The 13,314-nt window shown below is 37.6% G+C and overlaps 1 protein-coding gene across 1 annotated transcript; it reads right to left on the bottom strand.

The window, feature by feature from the left end:
* Positions 1-1,511: 1,511 nt before the first annotated feature.
* Positions 1,512-5,647, bottom strand: LOC104228975 (probable LRR receptor-like serine/threonine-protein kinase At1g74360). Its single transcript, XM_009781532.2, has 2 exons — positions 5,395-5,647; positions 1,512-4,945 (listed from the first exon to the last, which is right to left on the bottom strand). Exons 1-2 carry the CDS (start codon positions 5,459-5,461, stop codon positions 1,710-1,712), a joined length of 3,303 nt encoding a protein of 1,100 aa, XP_009779834.1. The 5' UTR covers positions 5,462-5,647; the 3' UTR covers positions 1,512-1,709.
* Positions 5,648-13,314: the final 7,667 nt, after the last annotated feature.

Genomic DNA, 13,314 nt, shown 5'->3' with positions numbered 1-13,314 from the left:
TGAAAAATTTCTGAAAATATTTTTCAAGTTTTCAAAATCTAGTTTATGGTAGATTTTGGGTGAAAATCAAGTTCCTACTCACAAAACTTCAAATTTTTTCCAAATAAAATGCATGTCCAAACATAATTTCAACTTCCAAAAATTATTTTTCAAAACTACTTCAAAAATTATTTTTTTAAGTTTCAACTCAATCTATGTCCAAACGCTAGCTTAGTCTCCCTAACTTGAGGAAACCCCAATTTGAGGCTTTACAAATGTAAAAATCAGACCCATTGATTATCCATTGGTTACCCATTGGTTATTCATTTTCTAAATGGATAATATGGTTATTATTCATATTTGACTCGTTTCTAAAAAGTTCATTATCCAATCCATTTTTAGTAGATAATATGAGTGGTTAGCTATTTTCTTTTAACCATTTTGCCACCCCCAGTAGAGATAGATATTTGAACATATGCTCTCTTTCTCTCAAATGGTATTCTTGTCCAGCTTAGTTCCCCTATGTATTTTTATTTTTGTTCTTTTTCTTGTTTTTTTATAAATAAAAGTCAACAACCTCTTGGTGGTTTTAATTTATGGAAAAAAAAAATTAAGCCGTTGACTTATGTTGGCTGTAGGTAATGGCTGCTGAGGTGGAGGCGGCATGCATGAGAGGCGCGGGTCTATGTGTTCTTTATGCTCGAACAAGTCAGCGCGCAGCCAAAATTCAAATGCTGGAGATGATGCTGAAGCTAGAGGTGGAATATGACTTTGTTTGTAGCAATGAATGTCAGAGACAGAGTTCAAAATTGGTGGTGTGTTGAAATAGTGGAACTGTGGAAGTGCACTGAGATTTGTTTGTTGTGGGCAACCAATAAATGAAACATACAGCATAATAAAAAGAATGAAGCAGCCATTTAAACTAGCTCAAATACTATTTGTAATCACTTTATTACCACTAAGTAAATCATGTAAGTTAATTTTGTTAGTAAACAGCGTTCCATACTAGAAAATCAGAGAAGAAAAGAAATATTAGTTCAATAAAAAAGAATATAAATAATTTTCGAGCCCACAAGTTGTTTGTGCGTCCTTAAAAAATTTAATCCCCTCACTATTGCCCAAGGTTATGGGTTACTTCCTCCCAGGATAAAACGAAAAAACTATTCTGTAATACTGACAATTGAAATTACAGAACTTCAGTGAACTCAACAAGCAGAGCAAATCACAATTGACAGTTAGTTTATTTGAAAAAATAATGCAACAATGTAGAAAAGAGGGAGAAAGTTTTCAGATTTTTCATGTATGAAAATTGAGGCTAAGCCTATAAATTTATAGACAATGAAAGGGTGAGATGAAAAGGTGCAATCCAAAAGTTGCCTCTTCCATTTCCCATTCACGCCCTTTAAAGGAAAACCCAACAAATTTTTTATGGCAGTTTCTAAGGGGAAAAATGTTTATGGACTATCATTGAATCATCTGGTTCTTGAAAATATTAACACAGGAAAAGATTAACTCAGATGGAGAAAGCCAGCTGGGAAAAATATCATAGCAAATCAAGCTATTTCATCTTAATATTCTTGACAACAACATTGTGGCCTGTGGGATCCAAACTAACGAAATTGGCAACTTTTTCCTAGAATACCAATGAATGTGCAAGAACTGTTTTTACAAGAGTAATTTGCTAATGTATGTTACAAATCTGTATTGGATCTGAGTTGCAACAAAATCTATCATAATAATGGAGAAGAACTACGACAGGATCCAAAGCTACGCGTGGATCCTCTATGGCTGCTAGGAATACTAATCAACATATCCAAAACTTCCTTCATGTTAGGCCGATCATAAGGTTTCTCAGCCGTGCACCTTATCCCAATCCTAAGCAATTCACACATTTCTTCTGCTCCCTCTATCAGTCCAGATACTAATACAGCAACCGGGATCATGGCTCTAGTGAACCCTTTCTTTCCGTATCCCATGATCCTTGTTGCCCATTCAACTAGACATTCTTCGCCTCCGTCTATAGCATGCCTCCCTGTTGCTAGCTCCATAGCTAGAACCCCATAGCTGTATACATCTCCTTTTGTAGTGGCCTGCATTGTCTGCCCATATTCTGGTGCAACATAACCAATAGTCCCTGCCACCGTTGTGCTAACATGAGTATGTTCAGAATTTATGACTCTAGCTAGGCCAAAATCTGTGACTTTTGCCCTTCCATCCTTGTCAAGGAGCACATTACTACCCTTGACATCTCTGTGAACAATGCAAGGGTAGCACTCGTGGTGTAAGTAGACTAAAGCACGTGCCACATCGATTGCTGCTTGTATTCTTTTCTTCCATGTAAACCTTGTTCTATCTGTTATGACATCGTGTAATGTTCCACCTTCCATGTATTCATAGACTAGCAGTTTCTCTGATCCATCAAGGCACCACCCGTAAAGAGTTACAAGGTTCGGATGAGGCCAACCTGAGCCATTTCTACTGAGCACTTCCATTTCAGCTCTGAACTCTTTTTCTCCCTCAATTCCTTCCCTCTGTAGCTTCTTCACTGCTACTTCCCTTCCATCAGGCAAGACTCCACTATAAACTATTCCAAATCCTCCCCTCCCAATAATTCTATCGTTCGAGAAGTTCCATGTGGCCTTCAATATGTCGGAATGTGTGAAGCTTGTTCTGTCCAAACGGATAACCTTAACATCATCAGACATCCGCGAAGAGGAGACACCTGAACTTAATGGAAAATCAGTCCGGCCCTGTGTATCCTCCAATAAGTTTCCTGGCGTATATCTAGGGCATTTTATAACAAGGCAGACGAGTAGTGACATGACTCCACAGACTAGAAAAGCTACTACCAGAATCAAAATTACCAAAAGCGCACCCACCTTTGTGGGCTGCCTTTTGTGATTTTCATTCAGTTTTCCTTTAGTATTGTCCGTAGAGTTGTGCATGAAGGACGGAAGATGCAACAACGGATTACCAAGAAATGACGACTTCTCAAACGTAAGCATTTGCCCGGTTTCTGGTACAGATCCATACATGTATGGATTGTAAGAGATGTTGAATTTGCTCAGATCATGCAAGTTACCAAAGCTAGCTGGGAATGGACCAGAAAAATTGTTAAATGATAGGTCAAGATTTAGCAAGCACTTAATATAGCCAATCTGCTTTGGGATTTCACCAGAAAATTTGTTCTTTGAAACATTAAGGACTACTGGTTGCACTTGTGCAATCTCCAAAGGGAGCCTACCGGAAAACTCATTAGCACCCAAATGCAGCATAATTATGTTCTTCATCTTGCCAATCTCAGGAGGGATCTCACCAGACAATTTGTTTTCACTAAGTTGAATATAGCCCGGTACCTGATATTTTCGGACATTACTACCAAATTCACAGACTGGAACTAAAACATACCCTTTAAACAAGTTACCCCCTAGGCTTCTACAATTCTTCCCTGTCAATAGAGGATATATAAAGCTAAATGGAGGGTAGTCAGCTGGTATCCACCTCCTCATCGCAAAGCAGTCCCCCGAGCCAGCACTTACCTCATCCTTTTCCCTATTCAATAAAAAAGTAGGCATTGGATTTGCACCAATACTTGCTAATTGAGAAGGAATTGAACCAGAAAGTTGATTATTCGCGAGATTCAACCATAACAAGCTGCTGCAGTTCCCTAACTCTGGTGGGATTTCACCGTTCAGTAAATTGTTTGCGAGCATTAACCACAATAATGACCTTAGCTTACCAAAACTTGGTGGTATTAAACCTGTTAACCTATTAGAGGATAGATCAAGAGCCTGAAGTTTAAGAAGATCTCCATATTCTGAAGGTATATTGCCTCTAAATTGGTTGTAAGCAAGAATCAAAAACTCCAAACCTTTCATCTGAGAAATTTCAACTGGTAATGGACCAGAGAACTGGTTATCACTTAAGTCCAACCGCGAAAGGTTCACCAAGTTCGGAATACCTGATGACACTATGCCTCCAATATAAGAGTTTCCATGCAACATGAGAAATCTCACCTGTGTCAATTGCCCAAAAATTTCTTGTATTTCTCCTCCAAAGTTGTTTTTACTTAGGTCCAAAAAGACCATTTTGCTTAGGCCTGATAGTGTATCTGGAATATCTCTTGAAAAGTTATTGCTTCCTAAGGAAAGTTCTTTAAGACTCAGTACTGATCCAATCTCTCTAGGGATTGACCCTGAAAAACTGTTGCCCCACAAATTCAACTTTAGTAATCCTTTACAATTAGAAATGGATGTTGGCAATTCTCCAAATAATAGATTTTGTGATAAATCCAAAACTAGCAAAGAGCAATGTTGGGTGAAAATCCAGGAAGGTAAAAAAACCCTGAATTGATTATGAGATGCTGAAAACATGTTCAGCTTATCAAACCTGAGTGACAAATTCCCTGTCAATTCATTGCAGCTCAGATCAAGATACTTCAGATTCCAACACTGATCAAATACTTTTCCAATCTCACCAGTGAAATTATTACTAGAAATATTTGCAACGACTAAGTTGTCACAAATCTCAGGGATTGTTAACCGTCGAATCCTGTTCATCGTCAAATCAAGAACTTCCAGCTTGTTTAAACCAGTCCAGTTGAACTCACCATCAATAATATTGTGTGACAAGTTCAAGAATTTCAGATTTTGACACCGGCCTAAGTCTGTTGGAACGGATCCTGAAAATGTGTTCTTGGACAGGTCAAGTGAGGCCAATTCTGTCATGGATGAGAAATTATCAAACAATTTCCCGGCCAGGCTGTTGTCCGAGAGATCGATTCCAGTGACACGATTACTGGTAGTATTGCATGAAATACCAGGCCATTTGCAAGGTGACAAATCTGTAGGATTCCATTGGGTGTATTTAAATCCTCTGTCAATAGGATTTTGATCCTCAAGAAATGACTTCAAATTCAGAAGTAATTGCTTGTCAGTCTCCAGTGAATCTCCACAAACAAGCTTACCTGTAATTTTGCATAGTGAAAAAATTAAAACATTAGTCATGCTGCAATAAATGTAAGTCTGCTAGCTCTCAAAAACTCAAAAACCATTTAAAAATTGACCTGTTAATTACATGTAAAAACATTATTCTTGCTGCAATAAATGCAAGTTTGCTCTCAACAACAACAATATATAACCATACTTAGTGTAATCCCACAAGTGGGGTCGGGGAGGGTAGTGTGTACGCAGACCCTACCCCTACTCTCAAAATCTCAAAAACCATTTAAATGTTGTTTAAAAATGGGCTATTTTTACATGTAATAATAATTACTCCATCTCTTTTGCACAGATCAATAAGAAAGTGATCAATTATGTACTAAGTCAGCTTCTAATACTAAGATTGATCAAAATCAAGCTATCAAACATGACATGAGGATAAAATTATTAAAGTGGTGAATTGAAGTATAAATACCTGTTATGAGAATGAAGAAATTAAGTAATGCAATGGGAAGAAGAATATGAGATTCCCCTTCTGACATGATAAGTGTCAAGTTATCTTGTTTTCCTCTCTTTATTTCTTCTTTGTATTTACTGAGTGTCAAATGAGTTCCAGTTCTCTCTTGGTAGGAATATTAATATTATTAATGCAAAAAGAAGAAGGGGTTGGTTGGTTCCTTAGGAACAATTAATATCAAATGGGAGGAATAAACATAGGAAAATGTATGGTTGAATTTCAGAGAACATGCAGAATATGGACCAAAATAAATTGGAACACATGCACGTATAGTATACAAGGATGACCCAGTGAAATTTCACTGTGGGGTCTGGGAAGGATACTGTGTACACAGACCTTACCCTTACCCCGAGAGGTAGAGAGGCTGTTTTCGAAAGGCCCTCGGCTCAAGCAGACAGAAAAGAGACAATATATCAGTACCATCAATTAAAAACATAGAACAAAGAACAACATCACCAAAAGCAGAAAATAGATGAAAAGCAAAACAATAACCAGTAGATAAAGCACAACACTAAGAGGAACAAAGAATAGTGTGAACTCAACATTAACCCCTAACAGTCTAAGACCAAGTCTTAACAGACTAGCCTCACTCTCTAGCGCTGTAGAGATATTCTCAACTACCTCCTAACCTACAACCTTAATACTCGATCTCCACAACTTCCTCTCAAGGGCCATATCCTCGGTAATCTGAAGCCTCGCCATGTCCTGCCTGATCACCTCTCCCGAATACTTCTTAGGCCGCGCTCTACCTCTCCTCGTGCCCACCAAAGCCAGCCGCTCACACCTCTTCACTGTGGCATCTGGGCTTCTCCTCTGAACATGCCCGAACCATCTGAGCCTTGCTTCCCGCAGCTTATCATTCATGGGGGCCACGCCCAGGGGCGTATGTAGAGTTTTACTTGCGGGTTCAATTGAACCCATAACTTTCGAAGAGGAGTAAAAATTTATATATAAAAAAATTATTAAAATTACAAAATAGTAGCCATGAACCCATAACTTTACAAATATAATGGGTTCAACGCTAACAACCTCAAAAGTTGAACCCATAAAATTTAAATCTTGGATCCGCATCTGACCACGCCCACCTTCCCCCTAACATGCACGTATACTATATTTTTTAAATAATTAGTTGTGGACTCCTAGTAGTCTAATTTTTACTAGATTGACTTGGTGATTATTAATAATCAAAAGGTGTGTTTTATTATAACTCGTTTAGTTAGGATTAATGGCCTTTGATGGGGAGAGGACAAGCTTTGGAGGAATATAGCCGCCCAACTTGACCATAATTTATAGAGGTTGGTGGTCAGAGATGGTGTTTTTGGCCTTATTGTCTATTACTATTATTACTAGCTTTTATTTACTAGTTCTAGAACTCAACATTGACCATTTTCACGTCTGGACAGCCTAGTGGATAATATGTTACAACTCATAATAATTCAGTAGTTACTAAATTAAATTCCAATAATAGTGCACGTGTTCGATCGACAATGGTCAAGATATATTGTCCAAAACTATGTTTTAAAAGATAGAATTGAGACTCGCCCTGATCTGCCTCGGGGCGGAGCACTCGTTAAACACCCATGAGCTTATGTGCGAGCCTTAGTTCTGTGATACTTACGCCTCGGTCATCGGGGCTTACGTTACGGACACGCCCAACACCCAGCGTACTAGGCTCGCCTAATAAAACTTTATGCAATTGTATGTAACTAACCTTGTAAATCCTCAATTTTTCTTAGTAAATCATTGACTATTCAAAATTACTTTTTTCTTAATCATAAAACATTAAGTTGAGAGTATTTTATGTCATAATTAAAATAAAAGTTATTGCACGTTATCCACTAAGACTGCTTTGATAGTTAATTTTAAATAAATCTTTCATTTAAAGAATATTTATTTATTAACTTTTGTTACGTCTTTACTATATTATAATCCATAATTTTTTTTTATAATATTTTTCTAAATATTATTTTTTCCACGTTTACGAGATACAATATTTATTAATTTAATAGCTCTGTATTAGCCAGGAAATATTTACAAATAATTAGTTATCATGGTATTGTATGGTGAATTATGTGTCACTTTATTAACTTGTTGAAACTTAAAAGAAATTCTTTCAAGATTCATTACTCCTTAAGAGATACATATAAGATTTCGTATCGAATACATTACTTTTGATGTTTGAGTTGAATGATGTTGCAGCTAATTTGCATATTATGATATGTCATACTTTTCGTATTATTCATAGTTGAATTATAATTTATAAATATTTTAAACAGATTATTTATTATAATTTTGTGACTTTAATGTAATTTTTATAATAATTTTTATTTTATACTATCTTAAAATTCTTGAAATTAGTAAAAGTTAAAGATCTGTGGAACTTACACCCCATGTCTCAGGACTTACGCCTCGCCTCGTCAGAGGTAAAACGCCTCGCCTCACGCCCCCGCCTTTTAAAACATTGGTCCAAAAAAGTCATTCTATATTCCTATAAATAAATCTCGACTCCTGCACATCTTGTTTGGATGGCTGTTAAAAATTATTTTGATAATGCATTGTATTGATTGTTTTAATTAATACTATATTTGAATAGATTGTATCGTTAGCTATCATATTATGATGTCATGCACCAGCAATATGGAAAATAAACTTACAATATTATAAAAAGAAGAAGTAAACTGTAAAAGTACGAGTAAAATTATTATATAAAAAGGTAGGGTAAAGAATAACATATGATTATTTAACAATAAGTAAGAGATAAAAATAAAGTATGAATGCGACCACACCAAATAGATTATTACTTAAAGTGATACTTTTTATCGTTACATATGAATATAACGATACGATCAAGAACATGCCTCTTATTATTTTATAAATAACTTACTGAAGTTGGTTTTATTGATGGGTGAGTTGGAGATTTTCAGATTCTCTTCAATTATTAGTTCAACAAATAGTACAATTAGCTCTTGGTTTAGCTCTCTGTACTCGTATCATTTTCAAAATTTCATTTTCTAATCTCGTTTAAGGAATTGCAGACTAGCGCAGACAGAGACGTCACCTTTTCACGTCATGGGAATGAAGGACCTTTCGTCGCACGCGTTCAACATCACGTGTGAACGTGGAAATATCCATGCACGTAAAAATTAAAATACAAGAGGTTTTAATTTATCTCTCTCCTTTTGATTTTTGTTGTCAATTTTAGACTAAACGACTTTGAATAACTATTTGTACTACCGGATTTACCCTAGAAAATTTAGTTTGTACTATCAAAATATTTTAATTTAGTTATTTTTAAATTGCTTGTCCTTTTTAACGAGGTATGTTTCAACCCCTACCATTCATCAATGTGCACAACAAGTATATAATCTTAGAAAACGTGATCGCATAGTTAGTGATTGATTAGAGACGTCTTGAAAACTGCTAAGTAGTAAGTACTTATTACTCCCTCGTGTTTAATTTAATTTATACTCCACACTATTGAAAGTTACTTCGACTAATATTTGAAGCTAAATTTGATTAGTTCAATTCAGTATTTTAAAATTTAAATTAAATATATAAAAATTATATATAAAAATATTATAAGAATATTGCAATTCTTCTCATGTATATTTTAAAATATTAGTTAAATTTCATACAAGTTGAATCTAGTGAAACAAAATGTGTCACAAAATTTGAAACGGAAAGAGTAACTTAAAGTAGTAGAATGTGGTGGAAATTATTAGCAAAGTCAAAATTGAATTCAGGTCCTTTAAAGGCTGCTACTCTCGCGTACTCTCGGTGGTTTTCGGTTTCTTTTTCTTTCTTTATTTATTTTATTTTTGTCGGTTTATTTGAAGGTTATGTTGAGAATTGAGTGCTACAATATTCAAAGAAGCAACGTCTCTTTATGTGTATTTATCCTTATTTTAAATAGAATGAAGAAAGCAACGCCTTCTATGTGAGTCTGACGATTTTGGTTATTGACAGAAGCTAAACAATCAGAACTTAAGTAATCTAATATCTACTTGGTAATTACCACTTCAATTCTTAGTAACTATTGTCATGTTTCCTTATAAACATATAATATGAATGCATTATGATCACGCCCAACTATGTCTCCTAAGAGGCCTAGCAGTAGTTGTAAATACGATTCGGTTTACAATTCCGAAGCCGAATTTCACAGGGAATTAACCTAACTACTAATACAACCACTAGTTTCGCACGAATTCAAGTATTCAACCTTCAGAAATATTAAATAACAATTTGAATGTTTACTAACTAAGAGCAAAGTAAATAAAAATGCAGTAATTTATAATAACTAACAGAGCAGATATGTGGACAAGATTTAGAAAAGTCTAGGGTTATGATTTCCCCTATTGTCTGTGATGACCTTTAACTTATTTTAGAGACAAATTCTGCGTTCCAATGCCTTAAAAGCCTCTTTCAGTATCATCTCGATTTGCGTGCACAGTCCGGACGCGTAGCCGGAAAGCCATTATGTGAAAATCTATGAAAAACGATGAATTTTGCCTTTAAAATGGATTTAAGTTGACTTCGGTCAACATTTTGGGTAAACGGGCTCGGACCCGTGATTTGACGGTGCCGGAGGATCCGTAGGAAAATATGTGACTTGGGCGTATGCCCGGTATTCCGAGGTCCCAAGTCTGAGAAATGATTTTTTAAAGAAAATTATTTTCTGGAATTATTTATGAGTTTTGGAAATAAAATGCGTTTAAAATTTGATGGTATCGGGCCCATATTTTGGTTTCGGACCCCGGTACAGGTCTTATATGTGATTTAAGATGTGTCTGTGAAATTTGGTAAGAAACGAAAGTCGTTTGAGGTGATTCGGACCCGTAGTTGAGAAAGTTGATACTTTGAAAGTTTTGTAATTTTTCTTAGATTTCTATGCTAAATTCGTTGGTTAACCATTTTGGCGATTTGATCGCACGGATAAGTTCATATGATGTTTTTGAATTAGTATGCATGTTTGGTTTGGAGCCCCGAGGATTCGGGTGAGTTTCGGATGGTTTTGAACTTGTGAAAAATTGCTAAACTGTTGTTCTGATGCACAGACCCTCTGTGCTTCGCGATCGCGAAAGGGAAAATAGGCAGGGGTGGATTTTGTTCAATGCGAACGCGAGGTAGGGATCGCGAACGCGGATCACTGGGGGTTGCTCTACGTGAACGCGACCCACGTCCCGCGAACGCATAGCGTAAATGGGGGGCTGGTCTGGGAAGTAATTGTTCCTATATGTGAATGCGTGCACAGGCCAGCGAACGCGAAGGTCAAGAGGCCAACCCTTCGCCGAACGCGTAAGAGGACTCACGAGCGCGTAAGCCTGAGGAAGGCTGCTCTTCGCGAACGCGGCAGACCCATCGTGAACGCGATGAAGGTATGCCCAGCGATTTTTAAACAGTAAACAACACAATCAGAATTAAACCAAAATTTCATAACTTCTTCTTCCAAACTCCAAATTGGACGATTTTTGAAAGAGAACTTCACCACAAATTCATAGGTTAGACTCATTTTCTTCAATTTCCATTAACACCCATTAGATTTCTAGGCCTAAATCATGTTCTTAAGGGTAGAAAATTAGGGATTTGGGTAGAGTTAGGGCTTTTTGCATAATTGGAATTTAGACCTCATTTTGGGGTCAAATTTTGGAAATAATTACATATTCGGGCTCGTGGGTGAATGGGTGATCGGATTTTGGTCCTAACCTAGTATTTTGACCATGCGGGCCCGGGGTCGATTTTTGACTTTTTGGGAAGAATGATAGGAAATCTATAATTGAGCATTGGAATTGGATTGTTTAGTATTTATTGATGTTATTAAGTCGATTATGTCTAGATACAATTGATTTGGAGCCAAATTCAAAAGGAAAAACGATGTTTGAGGCTTGAGTTGGCCGTGGAAGTTTGAGGTAAGTGTTTGGTCTAACCTTAGCTTGAGGGATTAGGAGTTGTGTCCTATTTGCTACATGTTACTTGTTGAGTACGACGTATAGGCATAGTGACGAGTATCTATACGTTGGTGTCAAGCATGACCGTGAGTTTTAAATTGAAATTGGTGTGTTCTTAATAAATACTACGAATGCCTAAGTTGTTGATTCTCTGTGTTGAGCAAGGTTATGATTATTCTCGTGGAAATTACTTATGATTGAGTATTGGTGCTAGTTGAGGTAGTTAAATATTGGAACAAGTTTGGTTATAGCTGATTTTCCCTTGCCGGGACGTATTTACTTATGTTGTCGATTCCCTTGCCGGGATAGTGTTGTTTCTTTATTGATCCCTTGCCAGGACTCTTATTGTGATTGGTGTTGAACTGTATATATGGATCGGGTTGCGCGCCGCAACAATATTATATTTGGATCGGGTTGCATGCCGCAACAATATTATGCTTGGATCGGGTTGCACGCCGCAACAATGATATAATTGGATCGGGTTGCATGTCGCAATAATAATATAATTGGATCGGGTTACACGCCGCAACACTGATAAATGATATGGATCAGGTTGCACGCCGCAACAGTGTTATTATGTTTTGGGATCGGGTTGCACGCCGCAACGTTGTTATTATATTTTGGGATCGGGTTGCGCGCCACAACAATTGATAATACAAAGTGTTTATAGATTGGTTACGAGTTCCTTATTGTTTTACTGTAAATTCTAAATTGTTGTATGCCCTTCTCTTAATTTGCTGATGGTATTGATATTCCCCCGCAGCATGTACCCCCTCCTATCCTTACTTGTGTATTCCTGTTTTATTTTTCGCTGCATATTATATAACTGCACAGATTTATTTGGTAGTCTAGTCCTAGCCTCGTCACTACTTCGCCGGTGTTAGGGCAGGCACTTACCAGCACATGGGGTCGGTTGTGCTGATACTACATTCTGCACTATGTGCAGATCCCGGAGCGGCAGCTTTTGGACCGTAGCTTTGGGTGGCTGCGTTTAGTCCAGTTAGAGATCCTGAGGTAGTCCTGCAGGCGTCCGCTGGCTCGACGTTCTCTTCTATCTTTATATGTATTCTATTTTTATTTACTTTAGAGACAGATTGTGCCTTTCTTCCTAGACATTTGTATGTAGTATTCGTAGATGGTCTGTGATATTGTGACACCGGATTCCGGGTAGAGATGTATGTTGGTATTGCCGTACTGGTTTTGTCTAAGTTATCAGATTAAGTCTTTCGCATGTATTTATTTATCGTTAATATTTCATTGTTAATCGCATGTTAATTTAAATTGTTAAAAAGGCTAAATAAAAGAGTTAGTGATTCTATATTACGCGGCTTGCTCACGAGTAGGCGCTATCACGACTCCGGAGGGTGGGAAATTTGGGTCGTGACAAGTTGGTATCAGAGCTCTAGGATACATAGGTCTCACAATTCACAGACAAGCTTAGTAGAGTCTGAGGGATCGATAAGGAGACGTCTGTATTTATCCTCCAGAGGCTACAAAGTTAAGAAAAACTTCACATTTATTCTTTCCTGTCGTGCGGTTTGGTTTCTCAATGCTAATTGAATTTCTACTCTGTTCTTTCACAGATGGCGAGAACACGCGCTTCCTCATCCACCGATCAGCAGTCCGAGCCCCCAGCAGCAGCTCCCACGAGGGGTAGAGAGCGAGGCCGAGGCCGTGCTAGAGGCCGAGGTAGGGGAAGAGCTCAGCCTAGAGCAGCAGCGCTAGTGATGGAGCCTCAGGTTGGCTTTGATGATGAGGTTCCGGTCCAGACAGTTCCGGTGGGCCCAACTTAGGTCCCAGAGGGGTTTATTGCTACCCCCGTACTCCAGGATGCTCTGGTCAGTCTAGTGGGCCTCATGGAGAGTGTCACCCGGGAAGGCTTGCTTCTTGTAGTACCAGTCGTCTCTCAGGCTGGAGGAGGAGCCCAGACTCC

The sequence above is a fragment of the Nicotiana sylvestris genome, chromosome 6 (assembly GCF_000393655.2).
Source record: "Nicotiana sylvestris chromosome 6, ASM39365v2, whole genome shotgun sequence".
Taxonomy (NCBI): domain Eukaryota; kingdom Viridiplantae; phylum Streptophyta; class Magnoliopsida; order Solanales; family Solanaceae; genus Nicotiana; species Nicotiana sylvestris.
The sequence above is the reverse complement of the archived record's forward strand: the minus strand, read 5'-3'. Positions and strand labels throughout refer to the sequence as shown.

What these genes read in the sequence shown, in the direction of transcription:
- LOC104228975 (XM_009781532.2), bottom strand. Translation starts at nt 5,461, where the DNA reads ATGTCAGAAGGGGAATCTCATATTCTTCTTCCCATTGCATTACTTAAT. An exon ending in TTTCTTCATTCTCATAACAG is followed by an intron (nt 4,946 to 5,394) that starts GTATTTATACTT and finishes GCAAAATTACAG; the next exon opens with GTAAGCTTGTTTGTGGAGAT.